General features: G+C 35.8%; 3 protein-coding genes across 4 annotated transcripts; 1 reads left to right on the plus strand and 2 right to left on the minus strand.

Moving 5' to 3' along the window:
• LOC144438090 (ganglioside-induced differentiation-associated protein 1-like) lies at nt 1–4,829 on the minus strand. The gene is made up of 6 exons (XM_078127118.1): nt 4,735–4,829; nt 4,024–4,118; nt 2,615–2,807; nt 2,153–2,320; nt 664–876; nt 1–323 (listed from the first exon to the last, which is right to left on the minus strand). The coding sequence occupies exons 2-6, from the start codon at nt 4,087–4,089 to the stop codon at nt 1–3; spliced, it is 963 nt and encodes a 320-aa protein (XP_077983244.1). The 5' UTR covers nt 4,090–4,118; nt 4,735–4,829.
• A 3,566-nt stretch (nt 4,830–8,395) lies between these two features.
• On the minus strand, nt 8,396–15,258 carry LOC144438248 (ganglioside-induced differentiation-associated protein 1-like). 2 transcript variants are annotated; one of them, XM_078127295.1, is made up of 5 exons: nt 15,024–15,258; nt 14,656–14,848; nt 11,051–11,221; nt 10,489–10,710; nt 8,396–8,913 (listed from the first exon to the last, which is right to left on the minus strand). In XM_078127295.1, the coding sequence occupies exons 1-5, from the start codon at nt 15,093–15,095 to the stop codon at nt 8,600–8,602; spliced, it is 972 nt and encodes a 323-aa protein (XP_077983421.1). In that variant the 5' UTR covers nt 15,096–15,258; the 3' UTR covers nt 8,396–8,599. The 2 variants fall into 2 exon arrangements, with proteins under 2 accessions (XP_077983421.1, XP_077983423.1); XM_078127297.1 differs by having other exon boundaries at nt 8,768–8,913; nt 10,500–10,710.
• A 106-nt stretch (nt 15,259–15,364) lies between these two features.
• On the plus strand, nt 15,365–17,737 carry LOC144437836 (EKC/KEOPS complex subunit Tp53rkb-like). The gene is made up of 2 exons (XM_078126865.1): nt 15,365–15,662; nt 17,071–17,737. The coding sequence occupies exons 1-2, from the start codon at nt 15,434–15,436 to the stop codon at nt 17,556–17,558; spliced, it is 717 nt and encodes a 238-aa protein (XP_077982991.1). The 5' UTR covers nt 15,365–15,433; the 3' UTR covers nt 17,559–17,737.
• The last annotated feature ends 832 nt before the right edge of the window (nt 17,738–18,569 follow it).

Genomic DNA, 18,569 nt, shown 5'->3' on the forward strand with positions numbered 1-18,569 from the left:
TTAACCATTCCTTTCTTTAACATACTTATAGCCAAATGCCATGGCAGCACCAATCAACCCAACGCCCAGTAATATTGGTACCACTTTCTTTATTTTCTTGACAATTAGTTTTCTAATCAGCATCGAGAACAAGGGACCAAATTCAACAATACAAGCCTTCTTGAAGCTGGGTCGTTGCTGTACTCTCTTATAATATGCAGTTAATAAAGGTTTGGAGTCTTGGAAGTGATGTAGAAGTCCAATAAACTTCAATCTGTTAAGAAGTACAGCCAAGAATACATCAGCTGCAGTAAATGTCTGACCTAGAAACCAGTACTCATCATCTGTGAAGGAATTGAAAAAGAAATTTGCCAATAGCATCGGAACACAGTTGATTATTATAAAAGTGTGTTAATTCAGTGAAATTAGCACCATAGTCAAGTATTCAGTTTAGGTTTGTGGTTGTGGTTGCTATGGCTATGGTTTAGGTCAATGTCACCACTCATTTACTCACCCACCCACTCACTCACTCACTCACTCACTCACTCACTCACTCACCCACTCACTCACTCACTCAATCAATCAATCAATCACTCATTTACTCACTCACTCACTCACTCACTCACTCATTCACTCACTCACGTTACAATTGCCTAGGACTTCTGAACTTTCAGTATTGTTTACCTTCTGAAAAGTTCTGACTTGTTTCTTGGAGTTGGTTTTCAATTTCTTCCAAGATAACATCCAGGTTTTCAATTTCCTTGTTGACAACACCAAGATCTGAGAACGTCTCTTGAAACCTTCTAAACTTGTTCATCTTCATTTCATATGTTTCCTTGTAGTCAGGATATTTTATCATATATTTTTGATACATTTCATCCGATAACTTTAGGTTCCCTTCAAAGTAAGAGAAATATGAACTTGTAATTGCCAGCCATCTTTAATTATGGGAAATGTGGTATCATTCCACTTACAAACCTGAATCAATCGTTGTTATAAACAAGCTGTTATTATTGATTGTAAACACAAATCTATGAGTCTAGGCTGCCCAGAGACCTTTGCAGGATGATAGTATCCTTCAGATTACCCCCAGATTAGGCAACAACTGTAAAGAAGCCAAAAAGGTCCCATGAATCAGAGCTTGCCTTATAACTCACAATTATTCTCCAACCTTCAGCAGAGTGAAAATGCATGATTTGAAAGGATTTCAAAAGTAACACTATGGCAGGATTAGGTAGACACCAGTAATTACACCTAATTACAAGGAGTGACGAATGGGGATATCACTTTTTATAGATCGGTTCTCATATTTTATAAAATGGGATTAGGGGAGAGTCACGTTTTACTTTTACTCACTGCACTGTCTAACTTTACATTATTTTGTGATATTGGCAACCCACCACTGCCTGGTCCCGCTGCCAGTTCTCACTGCTGCCATATCCCACCATGACATTGCCCACCCTTTTGCAGTAATATCTGAACATAGCAGTTTTATCTCTACCGACAACCTTGCAGTGAATCAATTGTTAGTTGTGATGTGAGGAGGGGAGTAAGTCTGAGAGTGGTAAGAAATTGGATATTGATCTTTGTCCCAATGCAACAATGTTGGTAGTGTGTCCACATTCACTAGTCTTTGGGAACGTGGGCCAATAGATTCAAACACAGGTATTAGTCAATGCAGTGTCTTCACAATGGTGGTAGTAGTGGTGTGAAACAACCAATGTAATTACAATTTTCAATGTGGTGACAGCAGTGCGACATGCCGTGCATGTTGTTAACAGTGATCATGAGTCTCAGCCTTGGGTCCCTTTTCATGTCTGACAACATTTTAACCATGTTTTTCAAAATATTTAGATGGGGAGGGGTGCTGTTTTAGAGAAAGGGAATTGAGGGAGCCTGGCCTATTTTTAAGAAAACAATGCGGGAGGGAATGTCACATTTTACATTAACAGTATAGGCGTGATTTCTCCCTGCCCTCCCCCTTGTAATTTCTGAAGGCTAGCTAAGAAAAAAAATCACAAGTCACTATAGATAAGAACATGACCCCACATGTGCATATGTGGGCTAAAATTCTTGTTTTTGCTGAAATGTATGGCTAAAACTTGGAGCTGTAATAAAACAAATGAAGAACAGATGTCTAGTGCATTGAATAATTCATGGAAAACTAATTTACCTAGTATCAGTTTTGTAGCAGCAGCTGGGACTTTTGAGTTTCTTGTTAGGTCTCTATGATATATACAACCATAACTTATAATTTCAATTACTACATCATTAATTCGATTTCTCCATCGTCGGACATTCTGTCCATCTGCACTTTCCTCATCTGGCTGAAGTCTTGGTGCTGGAGAAATGAATCGAAAACACACCAAACCATATTAACAATGAATATAGAGTGCTGAAATTATGTTAAATGTGTGTGTGTGTGTGTGTGTGTGTGTGTGTGTGTGTGTGTGTGTGTGTGTGTGTGTGTGTCCGTCCTTTGAACTGTGATATGATGGGAAATGTATGACTAACAGAGGAAATCATGAAAACTTTCAAAATATGGTAAAATGTATCTTGCATACGTAATTCTTATTATTTATCAATTTGAAATTAAAATCTATTAATTTACAAATCCCATTACAAATGGACATACATTCTGAAAACTGCTCATCCAAGAAATCAACAATCGTATTGGAATCAGGAACATTTTGACCATTGAACGTGACTGTTGGAACTTCTCCTTTGGGGTTAATCTGTAGATACCATGGTTCCTTGTTGTCTCCACTATGTGGATCTAGTATCTCTTCCTCATATTCCAATCCCTTTTCTTCCAAAGTCAGAAGTACCTGATGAAGTAGAAAAATAAACACTCAGTTCTGTTCTTTAATATATCATTATTGAAGCAGTTCAAAATCCGAGTCGATAATGAATACCATGATGTTCGACATAGCTATTAATACCATATTGACTTGTTTACTTTTTTCTGTCTTGATATGTTCTTTATTTATTTAATTTCTGTAACTCTTCTAGTGACCATTTGTTATATTTTTTATACATTTGTACCTAAGGCCAGTGGCCAAAGAACCAAATAAACCATAGGTGTGTGTGTGAGTGTGTGTTTGTTATGTAATAGCTTAATTTTGATGGTCTACCTTGTAGGTCAAGGTAAAGGTCAACGGTCACTCATGAGGAAGCTTGCATGTGATTATATGGGGTTTGACACTTGAATAGTCTTGAAGTTGGTTAGTTATGTAGTGATTCTTGCAGCCATTCAGTAAAATTACATGAACACCAAAAATAATGCATGTGTATATTTCTTTTCCTCAACATTTCTTGCAAAACATGATTTAAAAGAAATTGGCAATGTGTAAACACTGCAATGTGTCTGTGATAGGCAGGAATTGGCTTGATTTTGATAATTGCCCTTGAAAGTCAAGGTCAAAGGTCAAGGGCTCCATTGACAGCTTGTGTCCGATAATATGGGGTAGACGTTTGAATGGAGTCGCTATGTATTACAGTTTTTTAATTATGCAGTAAATAATGATTTATAACTACAAAAATGGCTGCCACTCAGTAAAAGTGACATGAGCACCAAAAATAATGCTCGTGCATATTTATTTTCTTTATTATGACTTGCAAACATCATTTAAAAGAAATTGGCAATGTGTAAATACTACAATGTGTCTGTGACAAGCATGCAATGGCTTTATGTTAATAACTGACCCTGAAGGTCAAGGTCAAAGGTCAATGTCACAAAAGATAGCTTGCATCTGATAGTATGGGTGGTAGACACTTGAATGAAGTGTCTGTGTTTTACAAGTTTTGAGTCATGCAATAAATATTAACTACAAATATTGGTGCCATTCGGTCAAATGACACTAAAGAGATGGAAATAAGACATACCCTAAATAAAGAAATCAATTCAAGCTGTATTCACCACATCAGATTTTAATCAGATTGGTGGTCAATATTGTGTAGAGCTGGGTACATCATTTGTATTTCCATTGTTTTACTTCATAGAGTTTTTTTTTAATGAAGCATGATACTAATATTTATACTTACCCTCTGTGAGAAGTATGAAAAAGGATGATAATATATTGTCAACTTTCCATTCCTAGTTGTTGCCATGGCTACTATAGAATCACTGATTCTTGGTTCTGTTAAGATAAAGACAGAATACTTATCACACAAATACATTGTGACATATATCGAGAGAATTTTTTATATTCTTCTTCTGTTGTTTCCTTTAAAACTTTATGACATCAGCAAAGTACCCACAATTGACATTTCAATAAATTGACATTTATCACGATGACTTACAAAGTCCATTGGCCAGCACTGCAAGCAGAAATATTCACTGCCATGACAAACCAAAACGGCCTTTACCCTACCTGATACAACGACAGTCCGCCTGGTGGGCTGTGATCACAGTTACCTTTACTCGACAATCGCCATTTCATGACGTCTCTTTTAGTCTGTTTGTGTTAACTTGAAAATTATAAATGGTGTCAACATAACAATGACCCCCCCCCCCCCCCCCCCCCCCCACGGAGAATCGGGTTATCACTTGAAAGATAGCAATTCACAAGGACAAATACTTGAATGGAAACATTTCGGTAGCATTTATAATTGTTACAGTAGATTAATGACGTAATTATGTTCGAGTCTGAGAGATTAATAACGCTGGATATGGATATACCAGGCTGCTTTCGGTGTCATGGAAGGTGAGAGGAGAGTCTGTCAAATTCTTGAACACTAGAAAATATTGATTACCTTGCAAATGTGAAGTGGTGATTATGCGTACGGCGGCTTTATAGACCTCTGTTGTGGGAACACTTCGGTACGTGTCCGAGATCTTGTAGTGGCAAAGTTTGTAACCCCGGCTATGATTCACAGGTCACACTGGTGTGCTCTGATCCCGGGGATGTGCTGTACATAAATTTGTATCCAGATATATTAAGGGTAGAACATATAAGATTATTTCAGAGCTGCGATGATACGGGGTCGAAGAGTTCTGTTTCCAAAAGTAGTTCTCAGGACGGATGACCTTGAATAGGCATGTACATGCAATGATCTACATTACAATGAGGTGGGGTGAAATTTGTTTAAAGGGAGGCCAGGTCTTTGATAAAAAAAATCAATAGAACACACCTTCACACCTTATTTGATAAAGTCATGGAGTATGATTTATTGATATATTTTCATAATAATACATATATACCGAACAATTCAATTTTAACACAACTATTTTAACATGTTTAATAACCAGTCAAACGTAATTTTTAAAAACATGAAAAATGGTGATAGATTAATTATTAAATGTATTATAATTGAAATGGCAGTTGGTTTCCTCCTCCTCTTTAATTTCCAAATTATGAAAAGCAGGTTGCATAAGCAATAATTACAATAACAATAAAAATACACATCTAATATGCATCAACTTTTAAAAAGTCTGAAATGTGTTAAGTGTTAAAGTTGATAACTTGAGACAGGCCTCTAACAACTTTAGCCTAAAGCTTGTTATAAAAGTAAGTTGGTAACAGATGACGGCCTTGCCAACTTTGGTCTGAAAGTTGGTAACTTGATATGGACCCCATGGACTCAAGTCTGAAACGCTTGTGGTATGTGTCTCAAACTGGACCAGGTCAAAACTTTGTGGTATACCACCCCAAAGAGTGGTGTATTACCCAAATATGTATTGCAGATAAATCACATGGTATAATATTGCTGGTTTTCAGTTGTAAACCGATGTAAATGATTCTGTAAACTGAAAGACATGTTGTCGTTGACATTTTTAAAATCCCTCCACATCTTATTGAACTATCGTTATTTATATATCATTACAACAAGTTATTCTAACCAAATACAATTGTATATGCTATTATATACTCTATGGCTCAAATGAGTAAACAAATGAAATTACACCAGATATGCAAATGAAGCTGTGAGTATTCAACTAAATGTCATTTGTCAATAATTACCAAATTCATTTCTTGTTTCAGAAGTGTGCATCCAGAAGCACAAACTCAAACATTTTATGTAAATTACCTTGATGCATTTTGTAATAATTGTGGCAAATTAAAATCTCAATACAAATGATATTTTAAGAAAAACACAACCCAAATATCATTATCTATTATTATCAGTGAAACAATGAGCCATGCATATATCTGTTGTATGCCCTACTTCATTTTGTAATCTAAATTAACAAAGGATAGACACCACATACATGTATTTTCAGAGTTGATCAATTGTTGTAACTAGCTTTTCCAGAAAAAGTTGTTGTCCATGAGTGTCTCCATTAACCATTTCTTTCTTGACATACTTATAGCCAAATAAGCTATATTCATCATGTATATCTACCATTATAAGAAATTCATTTCAAATATAAAGTTTGGCTTTGTTGGTTTGTTTGTATGTATGTATGTATGTATGTATGTATGTATGTATGTATGTATGTATGTATGTATGTATGTATGTATGTATGTATGTTTGTACCATGGTATAGTCTTAACTAGTGATTGACAGGAGATTAACTTTACCAGTAGTCAATAAGGAACTGGCCATATATTTCGTTTGCGAAAGAAATGCCACTGAATGTATGTATGTATGTGTGTGATTATTTATGTATGTATGTATGTATGTATGCATGCATGTATGTATGTATGTATGTATGTATGTATGTATGTATGTATGTATGTATGTATGTATGTATGTATGTATGTATGTATGCAACAACAACCAATCACTCAGTTTAATATTTTAAAAATCTGTTTTATTCTTTGAAGGACTGCATAACATGAAATCATTTTCTGCAAATTCTCAGTAAACATTAACAATCTATATGTTTCATATCTAACGTAATAAACATACTGCACACAAAATATGTTACATTAGTTTTAAAGATAATATATATACTTTTATTCCCCATAAAAATACTAAAATTCAGAAAAACTTGAAAAACATAAAATAGACAAAACAAATATATCAAGATGTAGCTGTACAATCGTTAAAATTCATGACTTGTGTTTCATAAAAATGATTTTAAACTTAGAATTATTATATGGATGCAGGAGATTGTGAACATCTAGCAACTGTATCCACCTTCAAGTTACACGTTGCCAAGTTTTGCCACTGAGGGCGCCAATCACAATCAAACCGCTGAGAAGTCAGGTCCAAACGGGTCCAAATATATGTTCATACTCATTATGGCGGGGGGGGGGGGGGGGGGGGGGGGGGGTATGAATATAGGATTTGGAGATATTATACTTCAAAGGCTGAGCAATCAAAGTTGTGAGGATATAAATAATAATCTTAATTAATTGTTTTGAACAAACATGAAAATGAATTTCAAATCTGAGTAATCAGTCGAGTAATGGGAAAGTTGAAATTTAAGACAGTGTGTATTGTTCCCAGATTTCTGAATATGATTGGCGCCCCCAGTGGCAATTTCATGTCCAGTTTATTCTTTCTCATAAATTTCACTACTTATCTTTAACAGAAACTGAAAAGAAACAATATTCTAAAGTTATCACTGAATGATATATAAATATTTTTTTTCATAAAGAGATGCTACAGAAAAATGAATTCTGAAAGAGAGTTCCTGTGGTGTTCTGATAGTCCATAACTTTGTGTAGAACATAGATCATCAGAGAACCAACAATGACTGCTTTATTCTCATTTCAAAAGTAATGGCAAGAAAAATTGGCAAAACTAAGTTTTCATACTAACTATTTGAACTTTGTTCAGAAACTATAAAGTTATCTAGACTTAGAGTCGGATATTTTGACTTGAAATGTTCTATAATCTATAACCATCAATCAATCAATCAATCAATCAATCAATCAATCAATCAAAAAATAATAATGAAAAGAAATTGTATAACATCAAAATCCAATACGACATAATGTTCTATGGCACTGAACAGGAACAATAGTAGATCAATGTAAAAAGTTAGAGAAAGCTCTTGCAAACAGATGTGTCTTGATGTCCTTCTTGAATAAATTGTCTTTCTTGATTTAATCATATATTGGTTATATTACCATAAAAGCTATGTTTGTAAGTTGTATGATATCAGCTGCAAATTTTACTATTTGATCAAATTTTCATAGTTTTTTTTTTTAATCACAATGCTCTGAAATAATGGTACAGTCTTTGAATATATAAACTTGAAAAGATAGTACTTCTACCGAACTATGAGAACATCTATAGAAATTAATGTGGGCACACTGTCCTCAGTCAAATACAGTGCATTTGTAAGTTTTTTGGCTTTACACTTATTTCAATACATCAAAATATATTAGTGTGAAAATATTATCACTTTCAGTGGTAAATTCTCAATTATCAGAAATACTAATGGTAGATTTATTGAAGTTTAAATGCACCAAGACAAGTACATTTACAGTAGCATTATCATGCCTTATGTTTCCACATGGTGGGGGTAGGGGTGGGGGTGAGGTGGGGGTGGGGCATTTCACTCTGGGCTGTACCCCTCCTTACAATCACACTTTATGTCACTAGGGGTAATTAGTAATGTACAATTGATTGTACCCCCTCCAATCACACTTTACCTCACACTAGAGGGGTATACTCAGTATCAGTGGACAATTAGTTGAACCCCCCTCGATCACATCACACTTTATGGTGGAATGTACTTATAGCCAAGTACAACAGCTGCAATCACCAAACCAACCCCAAGGACGAAAGGTGCTATACGTTTGATTTTCTTGACAATAGCTGGTATAACAATCAACCTGAATATGACTGATGGAATATTTACAACTGCCTTCCTATAGGTGGCTCTCTGACATAGTCTTACGTAGTAGTCTGTCAACAGAGGCATAGAACCTTGAAAGTGGTAAGCCAAGCCAGCATACTCAACTCTATTGAGAAGCACACCTAGGTACACATCAGCTGCAGTGAAACTTCGACTTATCAGCCAGTGTTCCTGATCTGCAAGTGAAAAGAAAACGTTTGCGTTAATATGTAGGTCAAAGGTCACATAGTTAGCATGATAAGGTCAAAGGTCACACCATCTTAGTTCCACTAAAGCCCTGTATGCATTTTGTATCAGTGTTCTAATGTACTTATCACTTTAATTGTGTCTTACATAATTATATGTTTGACTGATCTGGTTGAGAGAGTTTTTGTTTGCTTTTTTTTTCTATCTTTCAACAGTTTGTATTGACCAGAGAAACATGGCCGAAAAAAGGAAGACAACAAAAAAAGCCAGGGAATGCAAAATAGGAGATATAAAGCTGAATTACACACACTTACATAATTTACAGCAAAACACTAATTAATTTCAATATGCAGCCATCAATGAAAATTGAAATTTTATGAAGCTCCAGATGTAACTGCAGCAACCCAGGGCAAGTCCTTTCCATGCACCCCTCCACCACCCCCACCCCCACCAAAGATATGAAACAATTTGAGATTCTGATAATAGATGTCAGTCAAATTTTCATGATTGGTACAGTTTCCAGTGGTGCTGCACCTTTGTGTTGCCATGGAAATGAGTAATTAATAGGTTCTGAGGTCATGTAGAAACATATACAGTAGCTGTGTTTATAGACTGCCTGTCTAGACTGTGTACCTATAAGGCACTGTTAAGCACAAACTCAACACTTTCAAGAAAAACTGAAGATACAAATATTTGCTCAAAAAAGCATTTTGTATGGATCGACTCTTACTGATGGCATTGAACAAAGCTATAATAAATGCAGTGACTGCCAGTGTGGCATATTGTAAATCAATTTTGGTTGATTGACTGACTGACTGACTGACTGACTGCTTGATTGTTTGACTGACTGATTGACTGATTGACTGACTGACTGACTGACTGAATGCTAGTTTGATTGATTGACTGACTGACTGACTGGCTGATTGACTGATTGACTGACTGACTGACTGACTGATTGCCTGATTGATTGATTGATTGATTGATTGATTGATTGATTGATTGATTGATTGATTGATTGATTGAATTCATCAAATTCATATTATTTGCTTTAATAATACTGATGTTTAATTGTTTTCAATGTGCTATTGGCCAGTGCCTATTGTCAATCCATCTAATTCCGTTTTCAAATAATCCAGATGGGTATACTATGAATGCTGGCATGTCAAGTCTCACAGAAATACAGTGTATGGAAACTTTCAGTGTAAAGCCATGAAAGAAAATCCTAAGATCATAATGTGTGTGTGAATATCAGTCATTTCCAAGTCTAAATGCTTGATAGTTAATGCTGTTAGACCCTTGATCAATTCAGGTAACTCTAAAAGAGTCCAAACATCCCACAGCCCCAAACACACTCTCAAAGGCATATGCCAGAGGTACTGTCATCCTTATATTTTGTACAGCAACCTTCCGAGCACAAATCTGAGATCTTGTTTAATACGAGACTAAATGCTTGAGTGCATTTCTCTAAATCCCTGGTGTCTCATTTAGTTGCCATGGAAACGAGTACAGTAATTGGTAATTTGAGTACATGCAGTCATAAAAAACACAATATATTGATATCTTACTTGTACCATACATTAGTCTAGTTTTGCCAAGTTCACTTTCAATTTCTTCCAGGACCATATCAAGTACTCCAATTTGTTCCCTGACATTGTTGATATCTCTGACTACAGTTCCATACACATCAAGCTCTGTTTCCTCGTCGTCATCATCATCAGACGTCTGTGCTCCATGTAGATGTCCTCGAAACTGATGTCTGAAATGGTCTCGTACCAAGCCTATTTGATCTGACGGAGTCAAAGATAAAGAATCATACAAATTCAGTGCAATAATATTTTAATGAAAATTGAGAAAAAGCAATGAAATTAGAAGATGACAAAAACATGATAGGTACTGCCTAGTGATTTTTAGCCCTCATTTCTGTTCATGTGGAGCACTCTCTTATGAGAAATGTTTGAATTGTGGTATAACTGGAATATGAATGAATGACCATTGTGCGTTTTTCCACTGAATTTGGCTGAAAACATGCCTTCAGTTACAGATTGTGGTGTCACTTTAAAATCCTTGTAGCTCCTACCTGGTAAATTCTGTGGTACACTGTCTGGTATACTGGAACCTAGCACCTACCTGGTAAATGCCGTGGTACATTTTCCGGTATACTGGAACCTCTTGTCAGTTTACTCCTGAACATTATACATCCAAGTGTAATAAACTCAACTGGTATACTGTTGATTTTACTTCTCCAGTAGCGAACCTTCTGACCTTCAGAAGTGTAGTCAGGTGGTTGTAGTCGTGGAGCTGTAAAGTTTGAAAATATCAATAAAAACCTGTTAATGAATGAACATTCAGATGACGGAACAACGACTAACTAAATAATTAAAGTGTCAATTTGAAACTTGCAATCAAATCTCAAGAGATGAGGTACAGTGGAACTGGAAATACAATATTGTAAAATGTTGCAAATTGTTGAAAATATATTGTTACGTCACTAACAATGATGAAACATCACTACTTCAATGACTTGTCTTTGAATTCAAACAGTTTCTTTACATTAAAAATATGCTTATTTGGGGTATGAGAAATACTTATAAAAAAAGAAACACTCTTATGTACACTTTGGCATTTTTGAATTTAGCTCCTCACGAAAGGGCAGCAGTAAGACTTTCATGCTTCTATGCTGATGAAGTTGGTGAAATTGGTAAAATCATGCTGTAGGCAAACTAGATTGGACACAAACTAAAACCAATGTTGCATGACTTGGGTGATACTGATAACAAATGCCTTGATATGCAAATAGACAATCTGTAATCAAGATTTGTGTAAAAACTGAATGAGGTTGAATGTGTGGCCAGTTGAGGAAAACTTGCTATCAGAGATGTCACCTTAATGCGAGTGTATAATTACATGAACGTCTATTGACAACTTATATCAACTTGTTGCAACAGTAGTTTTGGTCTGTGTCAGAAGTCTGTTTTAGTTTGTATACAGCTTGATTTAACTGTTGGTGGGCTTCAACTAACACTGTGTAGGGCAAAGCTTACATATCTTTGACATGCAAGCTGATTGTTGGCTAAATTGTAGTCAAAAGGCTATCCATATAACGAGAACCCCTAGTCTAGAGGCTATCCATATAATGAGAACCCCTAGTCTAGAGGCTATCCATACAATGAGATCCCCTAGTCTAGAGGCTATCCATATAATGAGAACCCCTAATCTAGAGGCTATCCATATAATGAGAACCCATAGTCTAGAGGCTATCCATATAACGAGAACCCCTAGTCTAGAGGCTATCCGTACAATGAGAACCCCTAGTCTAGAGGCTATCCATATAATGAGAACCCCTAGTCTAGAGGCTATCCATATAATGAGAACCCCTAGTCTAGAGGCTATCCATATGAGAACCCCTAGTCTAGAGGCTATCCATATAATGAAACCCCTAGCCTAGAGGATATCCATACAATGAAAACCCCTAGTCTAGAGGCTATCCGTACAATGAGAACCCCTAGTCTAGAGGCTATCCATATAATGAGAACCCCTAGTCTAGAGACTATCCATACAATGAGAACCCCTAGTCTAGAGGTTATCCATACAATTAGAACCCCTAGTCTAGAGACTATCCATACAATTAGAACCCCTAGTCTAGAGGCTATCCATACAATTAGAACCCCTAGTCTAGAGACTATCCATACAATTAGAACCCCTAGTCTAGAGGCTATCCATACAATGAGAACCCCTAGTCTAGAGACTATCCATACAATTAGAACTCCTAGTCTAGAGACTATCCATACAATTAGAACCCCTAGTCTAGCGGCTAACCATATAATGAAAACCCCTAGTCTAGAGGCTATCCATATAACGAGGACCCCTAGTCTAGAGGCTATCCATACAATTAGAATCCCTAGTCTAGAGGCTATCCATATAACGAGAACCTCTAGTCTAGAGGCTATCACAATTAGAGCCCCTACTCTAGAGGCTATCACAATTAGAACCCCTAGTCTAGAGGCTATCCATATAACGAGAACCCCTAGTCTAGAGGCTAACCATATAATGAGAACACCTAGTCTAGAGGCTATCACAATTAGAGCCCCTAGTCTAGAGGCTATCACAATTAGAACCCCTAGTCTAGAGGCTATCCATATAATGAGAACCCCTAGTCTAGAGGCTATCACAATTAGAGCCCCTAGTCTAGAGGCTATCACAATTAGAGCCCCTAGTCTAGAGGCTATCACGATTAGAGCCCCTAGTCTAGAGGCTATCACAATTAGAGCCCCTAGTCTAGAGGCTATCACAATTAGAACCCCTAGTCTAGAGGCTATCCATGACTTCAAATCTCTTCTCACATCTAATTCAATGAGATGATGAGATAAAATGTCATTTCAAACAACTTAGCCTGCACCCACACAGTCTTCGAATTCTGCGCAATTAAGTTAGTCTTTATTGGGGACAGTTAATACGCTACTTGTACATTGTTTACATCATTACATTCCAACAGTCGACGTTTATAAATCATTTGCTACTCGTAAACTTGGAACATTTGGAATTAATATATGTTGCATGTTTCATTGATACAACAATTTATATTTTGGAGGAAACCAAGAGTTGCCATTCATGGAGGAGTGTCAAGTTTACATGAAATTCCAAGTGACATACGGCAAGCATCAGTCCTAGGACCACTTTTTTCATATTTTTTATCAAATGATCTGTGAGATGATTCACATTCAGATTCAGATATTTTATTGCCATTATGTTTAAAAATATTGAAATATAACTATTCATTAGCATTCCTAAAATACAGTGTAAAAAAAGAAAAGAAAGAGCATAAAAAAGACGGATAAAAAAGATAAAAGTGAAAATCAAGAATCATTTCAAAATTGAATTGCAGACAGGTAAAAGTGTTTCCTAAAACATTCCTTGGATGACATTATACTATGATGCTGTACAAAGTGACTCATATTATTTTTTAATATGCAAATGACACAGATTTTATGAGCAGTGTATCATTAACACATCAGACTGTATGCATTGGCAGGATGATGTATACAGTATATACAGAGCTGGGCAAATACAAGAGTACTACGTTTTCACTCGGATAAGTTTAATTTTTTTTTATTATGCAAATTGGCAGTTAAATTTGGATAAATTTCTTTACAAACTCAGAGAAACTGTAAATTAATGGAATTTGTTATGATGGAGAAAGATATAGGGATATAGGCATAGTAAGAGATAGGGGAACACCAAATTTTGGTGTGTCACTAGAAATCGTGTGTCAAATTGGCTTAGAGCGATCTTGAAATTTGAACTCTCAGAGAGCCACCACATTAGTCTAGAAACTATACATGTGGGCTCATTTGCTACAATCTCTCTCCACCGGATAGTCAAATGGCTTTCTCTAGCATGACAGTCCATTCTTATCAATGACAGCATTACTTTAATGCTATTACAGTGTTGATATAAATGTGATGATGTTATCACATTCTCACCTAGACTGAAGGGTTAGTTTGTAGTAAACCGAACGAAGTAATCAATTTTACAACTGCCAGTGTCGGTGTGTGATGGACTATACTACTGACATACATGTACGCTGTTCAACCTTTCCCCAGCAGGAGATTCTAACCTATATTTTCAGTTGAATATGTCCATTTGTGGAAAGAGAACTCATAGAAAACAAACCCAACACGTATAGTTTCTAGTTTACTTAAATTGAGGATGATCAATCAATCTAGGACACTTACTACGGGGAAACACTTTATCTAAATAGTCCAGCAATCTCTCGGAGTCTCCAACATTATATCCATTACAACTTATAGATGGGACTTCGCCTTGTGGATTGATTTCTCTATACCACTGTGACATGTGTTCACCAGTTTGACTGTTCACAAACTTTGTCTTGTATTTCAATCCCTTTTCTTCAAGAACTAAAGCGATCTAAATGAAATAAAATTGTGACAGAAAATAAAAAATATACTATGTATAATAATATAAGTAATTGCATATAAACAAAGGCCATTTTGAGATGCAATTTACTGGAGCTTTTGAACACAATAATGGTAGTTGTAAACCACGACCAAATATCCACAACACTTCAAATTTTAAAACTTACCCTTTGTGAAAAATATAATGCTGGGTGGTAATATAGTGTCATTTCATCCTCTTTCTCACGTGATGAAGCCATTGTTATGTTACTGAGGCAACAAGTACTACTACTAGTTTTTCCCAATGAGTTGATGGATACCGTTTTAGTCAGTTAGATCTCAAGTATGACTTTTTCACCAATATACATTTTCAGCACATCGTAGTACCTGTACTTTGGACTTACAGAGTATATAATGGAGAAACTGTGGTGCTATGCTATGCCTAATAATATAAACGACTTCCTTATTATTATTTATAACCAAAGGTCAAAAGGTTACCGTTGAGGGCACCATAACCCGAGCGTCGACATAGTCGTGCAACACATGTCTCGTACCATATCACAAATCTACAGATTTTAGCAGGAAATTTGGAAGCAAAATGGAACCAGACGGTGCACCAACGTCCAGTTTAGACCACATCGGTGTGAATGGGAAGCTAATAAAGCAAGGAGCTGAGGCTAGAGTGTATTCAAGCACATTTATGGGCCGACCTGCTATCATCAAGGAACGCTTCAAGAAAAAATACCGACACCCATCTTTGGATAAGAAACTAACACATCGACGGACCACAAGGGAAGTCAGCTGTATTTTACGATGCAGAAAAGCTGGTATGTATCTCAAGTATCAGCACTCCGATAACAACTTTCAAATATACTGTCGATATAACATTAATATGATCATGTTACTGAGATAAAACACTTGCAATATTTGTACATACATACATACATACATACATACATACATACATACATACATACATACATACATACATACATACATACATACATACATACATACATACATGTATTCATGTGAAAGACCATTAACTTGATTAAGTTGTGTGAAATCAACAAGCCACCAACCCGCCCCCTCAACCCCACACCCCACAAAAATCAACAAGTCCCCCACCCCACAACCTAATCGGGGACATTTGCAGTACAATATCCTAGCACACTGGTCTGAAAAATTCATTCTTCATATGTTCTTAAATTTCAGCAATGTTCTTGACCAATTAAGTCAAGTTACTGTAGTTGTATAAATTTACTTTTAATATCAAGTTATAGTTTTCTCTACTTTATTTGGGTATTTAATATAAAAAAGTTGTAACCATGTCTGTTGTCAAAACAATCATCAAAGACTCTCGCGTCTCATTGTTGAACCAACAAAATAGAAAAAAACTGCCAGAGTTTATATAGAAAATGCCTGCTACCAATACTGGTATTACAGTTAAAATATTTGTTCACATATATGTATATCCGTAGTTATATCAAAGTGGCCATATATGGATGAAGATTGGGTATTATTAATAGGATTTTTAATTTATAAAACAATGTTATCATGGCATCCTACTTGAAAAATCAATGTTGAAACAACATAGACCAAGTCTGTGTTTGTAACTCAATATTTTACAAAAAGCTATTTAAAAAAAAGTGTAATGTAAAGCGTTTGATATTTTATGTGCAATAACAAAATATTGTACACATTAGTTAACTTTTTGCAATGTGTTGAGTTACAAATACAGACTTGGTCTGTGTTGGTTCATGTTGATTTTTCTAGTAGGAAGCCATGATAAAATTGTTTTATAAATCAAAAATCTTAAATAAATACCCAATGCTCGTCCATAACGTACAGATCAACCATGCAATGAGTAATCAGAGTTACCTTGTATCTCCCAGAATTCACCCCAGACTGTGAAGCATACAAGCTGTCAGCAGCTTGTCATTCTTGAGAGAGAGTGCATATTTCCACTGACAACAAAATCTCTTGGTACCAGTAGTGCATCTTGGATGGTGCTGTAAAAAGACCTGTGGTTTAGTGATGATTCAGTTTGTTCATGCAGTCAAATCAGTGGTATGCTTTCTGTGTCTGAAAGTGCTGTTAAACATCTCAAAGCATAGGTGTACATCTTTCTAACATGCTTCTTACGTTCAGTGTAAGACACCTCATCAATATTTGCAGACGTTTGCGTAATACCTAAAAAATTTCAATCGCATCTTATACTTTTTATCTTCTCAGGTTTATGTACACCCACAGTGTATTTCGTGGACTATGAATCACACAAGATCTACATGGAAAATATAGAAAACTCTATCACAGTGAGAGATTATGTTGCGGAGGAACAGAAGAAAACTCAAGAAACAAACCCTCAGACGTTGATTTCATTAGCTCAGAAAATAGGAACAGCCCTGGCAACAATGCATGACAATGATATCATACATGGTGACCTTACGACCTCCAATATGTTGCTACGGCAACCAGTAGATCCATCATCACCTGTGATACTGATAGATTTTGGTCTCAGTTCTGTGTCAGGTTTGCATGAAGATAAGGGTGTCGACCTGTATGTCTTGGAAAGAGCTTTTCTAAGTACACATCCGAACACTGAAAACATTTTTGAACATATATTAGCAACGTATCGCAAAATGTCCAAGAAGTCTTCTGATGTATTAAAAAAACTAGATGAAGTCAGATTGCGTGGAAGAAAAAGAAATATGGTGGGATGAAATAACAAACAAACAAAACATTTCCAAGATGGAAGATTGGAAATTCTATATTTCAATTAGTTTGGTCGATAACATGTACAAAGTTCTGAAACATAACTCACTTCTGTTATGTGTTATGATTTTCTGCTTGTACTTTCACATTTATAATCAAAATTAAAAATTTCATCATTTTATTGCAACTTTTGTGGTGACTCCTGGCAGTTTCTTTGGAGTATAATCATACAAACATGTTCACATTCTACCAACATATCAATTTATGAAATAAGATGTTGTCGACAACGTGACTAGTCTGAAAGATACAATGTATCATACCATGCCTATCAGCTTGCCCAAAGGTGTTAAAGTGGCCATATGGATGAGGATTGGGTATTTATTTTGGGTTTTGGATTTATAAAACAATGTTATCATTGCTTCTTACTTGAAAAATCAATGTGAAACAACATTGACCAAGTCTGTGTTTGTAACTCAATACATGTACATTACAAAAATTTAAAAAATGTGTAAAATCTTTGTTATTGTACGTACAATAACAAACATTTTACACAATTATCAGTCTTTTAACATTTATTGAGTTTCAAACACAGACTTGGCATATGTTGTTTCACATTGATTTTGCAAATAGAAAGCCATGATAAAATTGTTTTATGAATTAAAAATCCAAAATAAATACCCGATCCTCATCCATATGGCCACTTTAACTGATGAGTGAGGGCACCCTGTCATGCCACACATATCAGCTTGCCCACAGGAGTGAAAGGTGTTGACTGATGCATGAGGGCGCCCTGTCATGGCGTACCTTACAGACTACAACTTGACTGTCACAAATGAAAAAATGACAGCGTAATTCCATTGAATCAGTTATCTATAATTCGGTATGTCGTACATTGAGGGAATCATCAACCATCTATGTTGAGTGACCTTGTTCGATTGTTGCCAAAGTTGTTATACTAATGCAGGAACAAGATGTATCATGGAGAATGTATTGTTCAGAATTCAATAGGACCCTGTACC

The sequence above is a fragment of the Glandiceps talaboti genome, chromosome 7 (assembly GCF_964340395.1).
Source record: "Glandiceps talaboti chromosome 7, keGlaTala1.1, whole genome shotgun sequence".
NCBI classification, from domain to species: domain Eukaryota; kingdom Metazoa; phylum Hemichordata; class Enteropneusta; family Spengelidae; genus Glandiceps; species Glandiceps talaboti.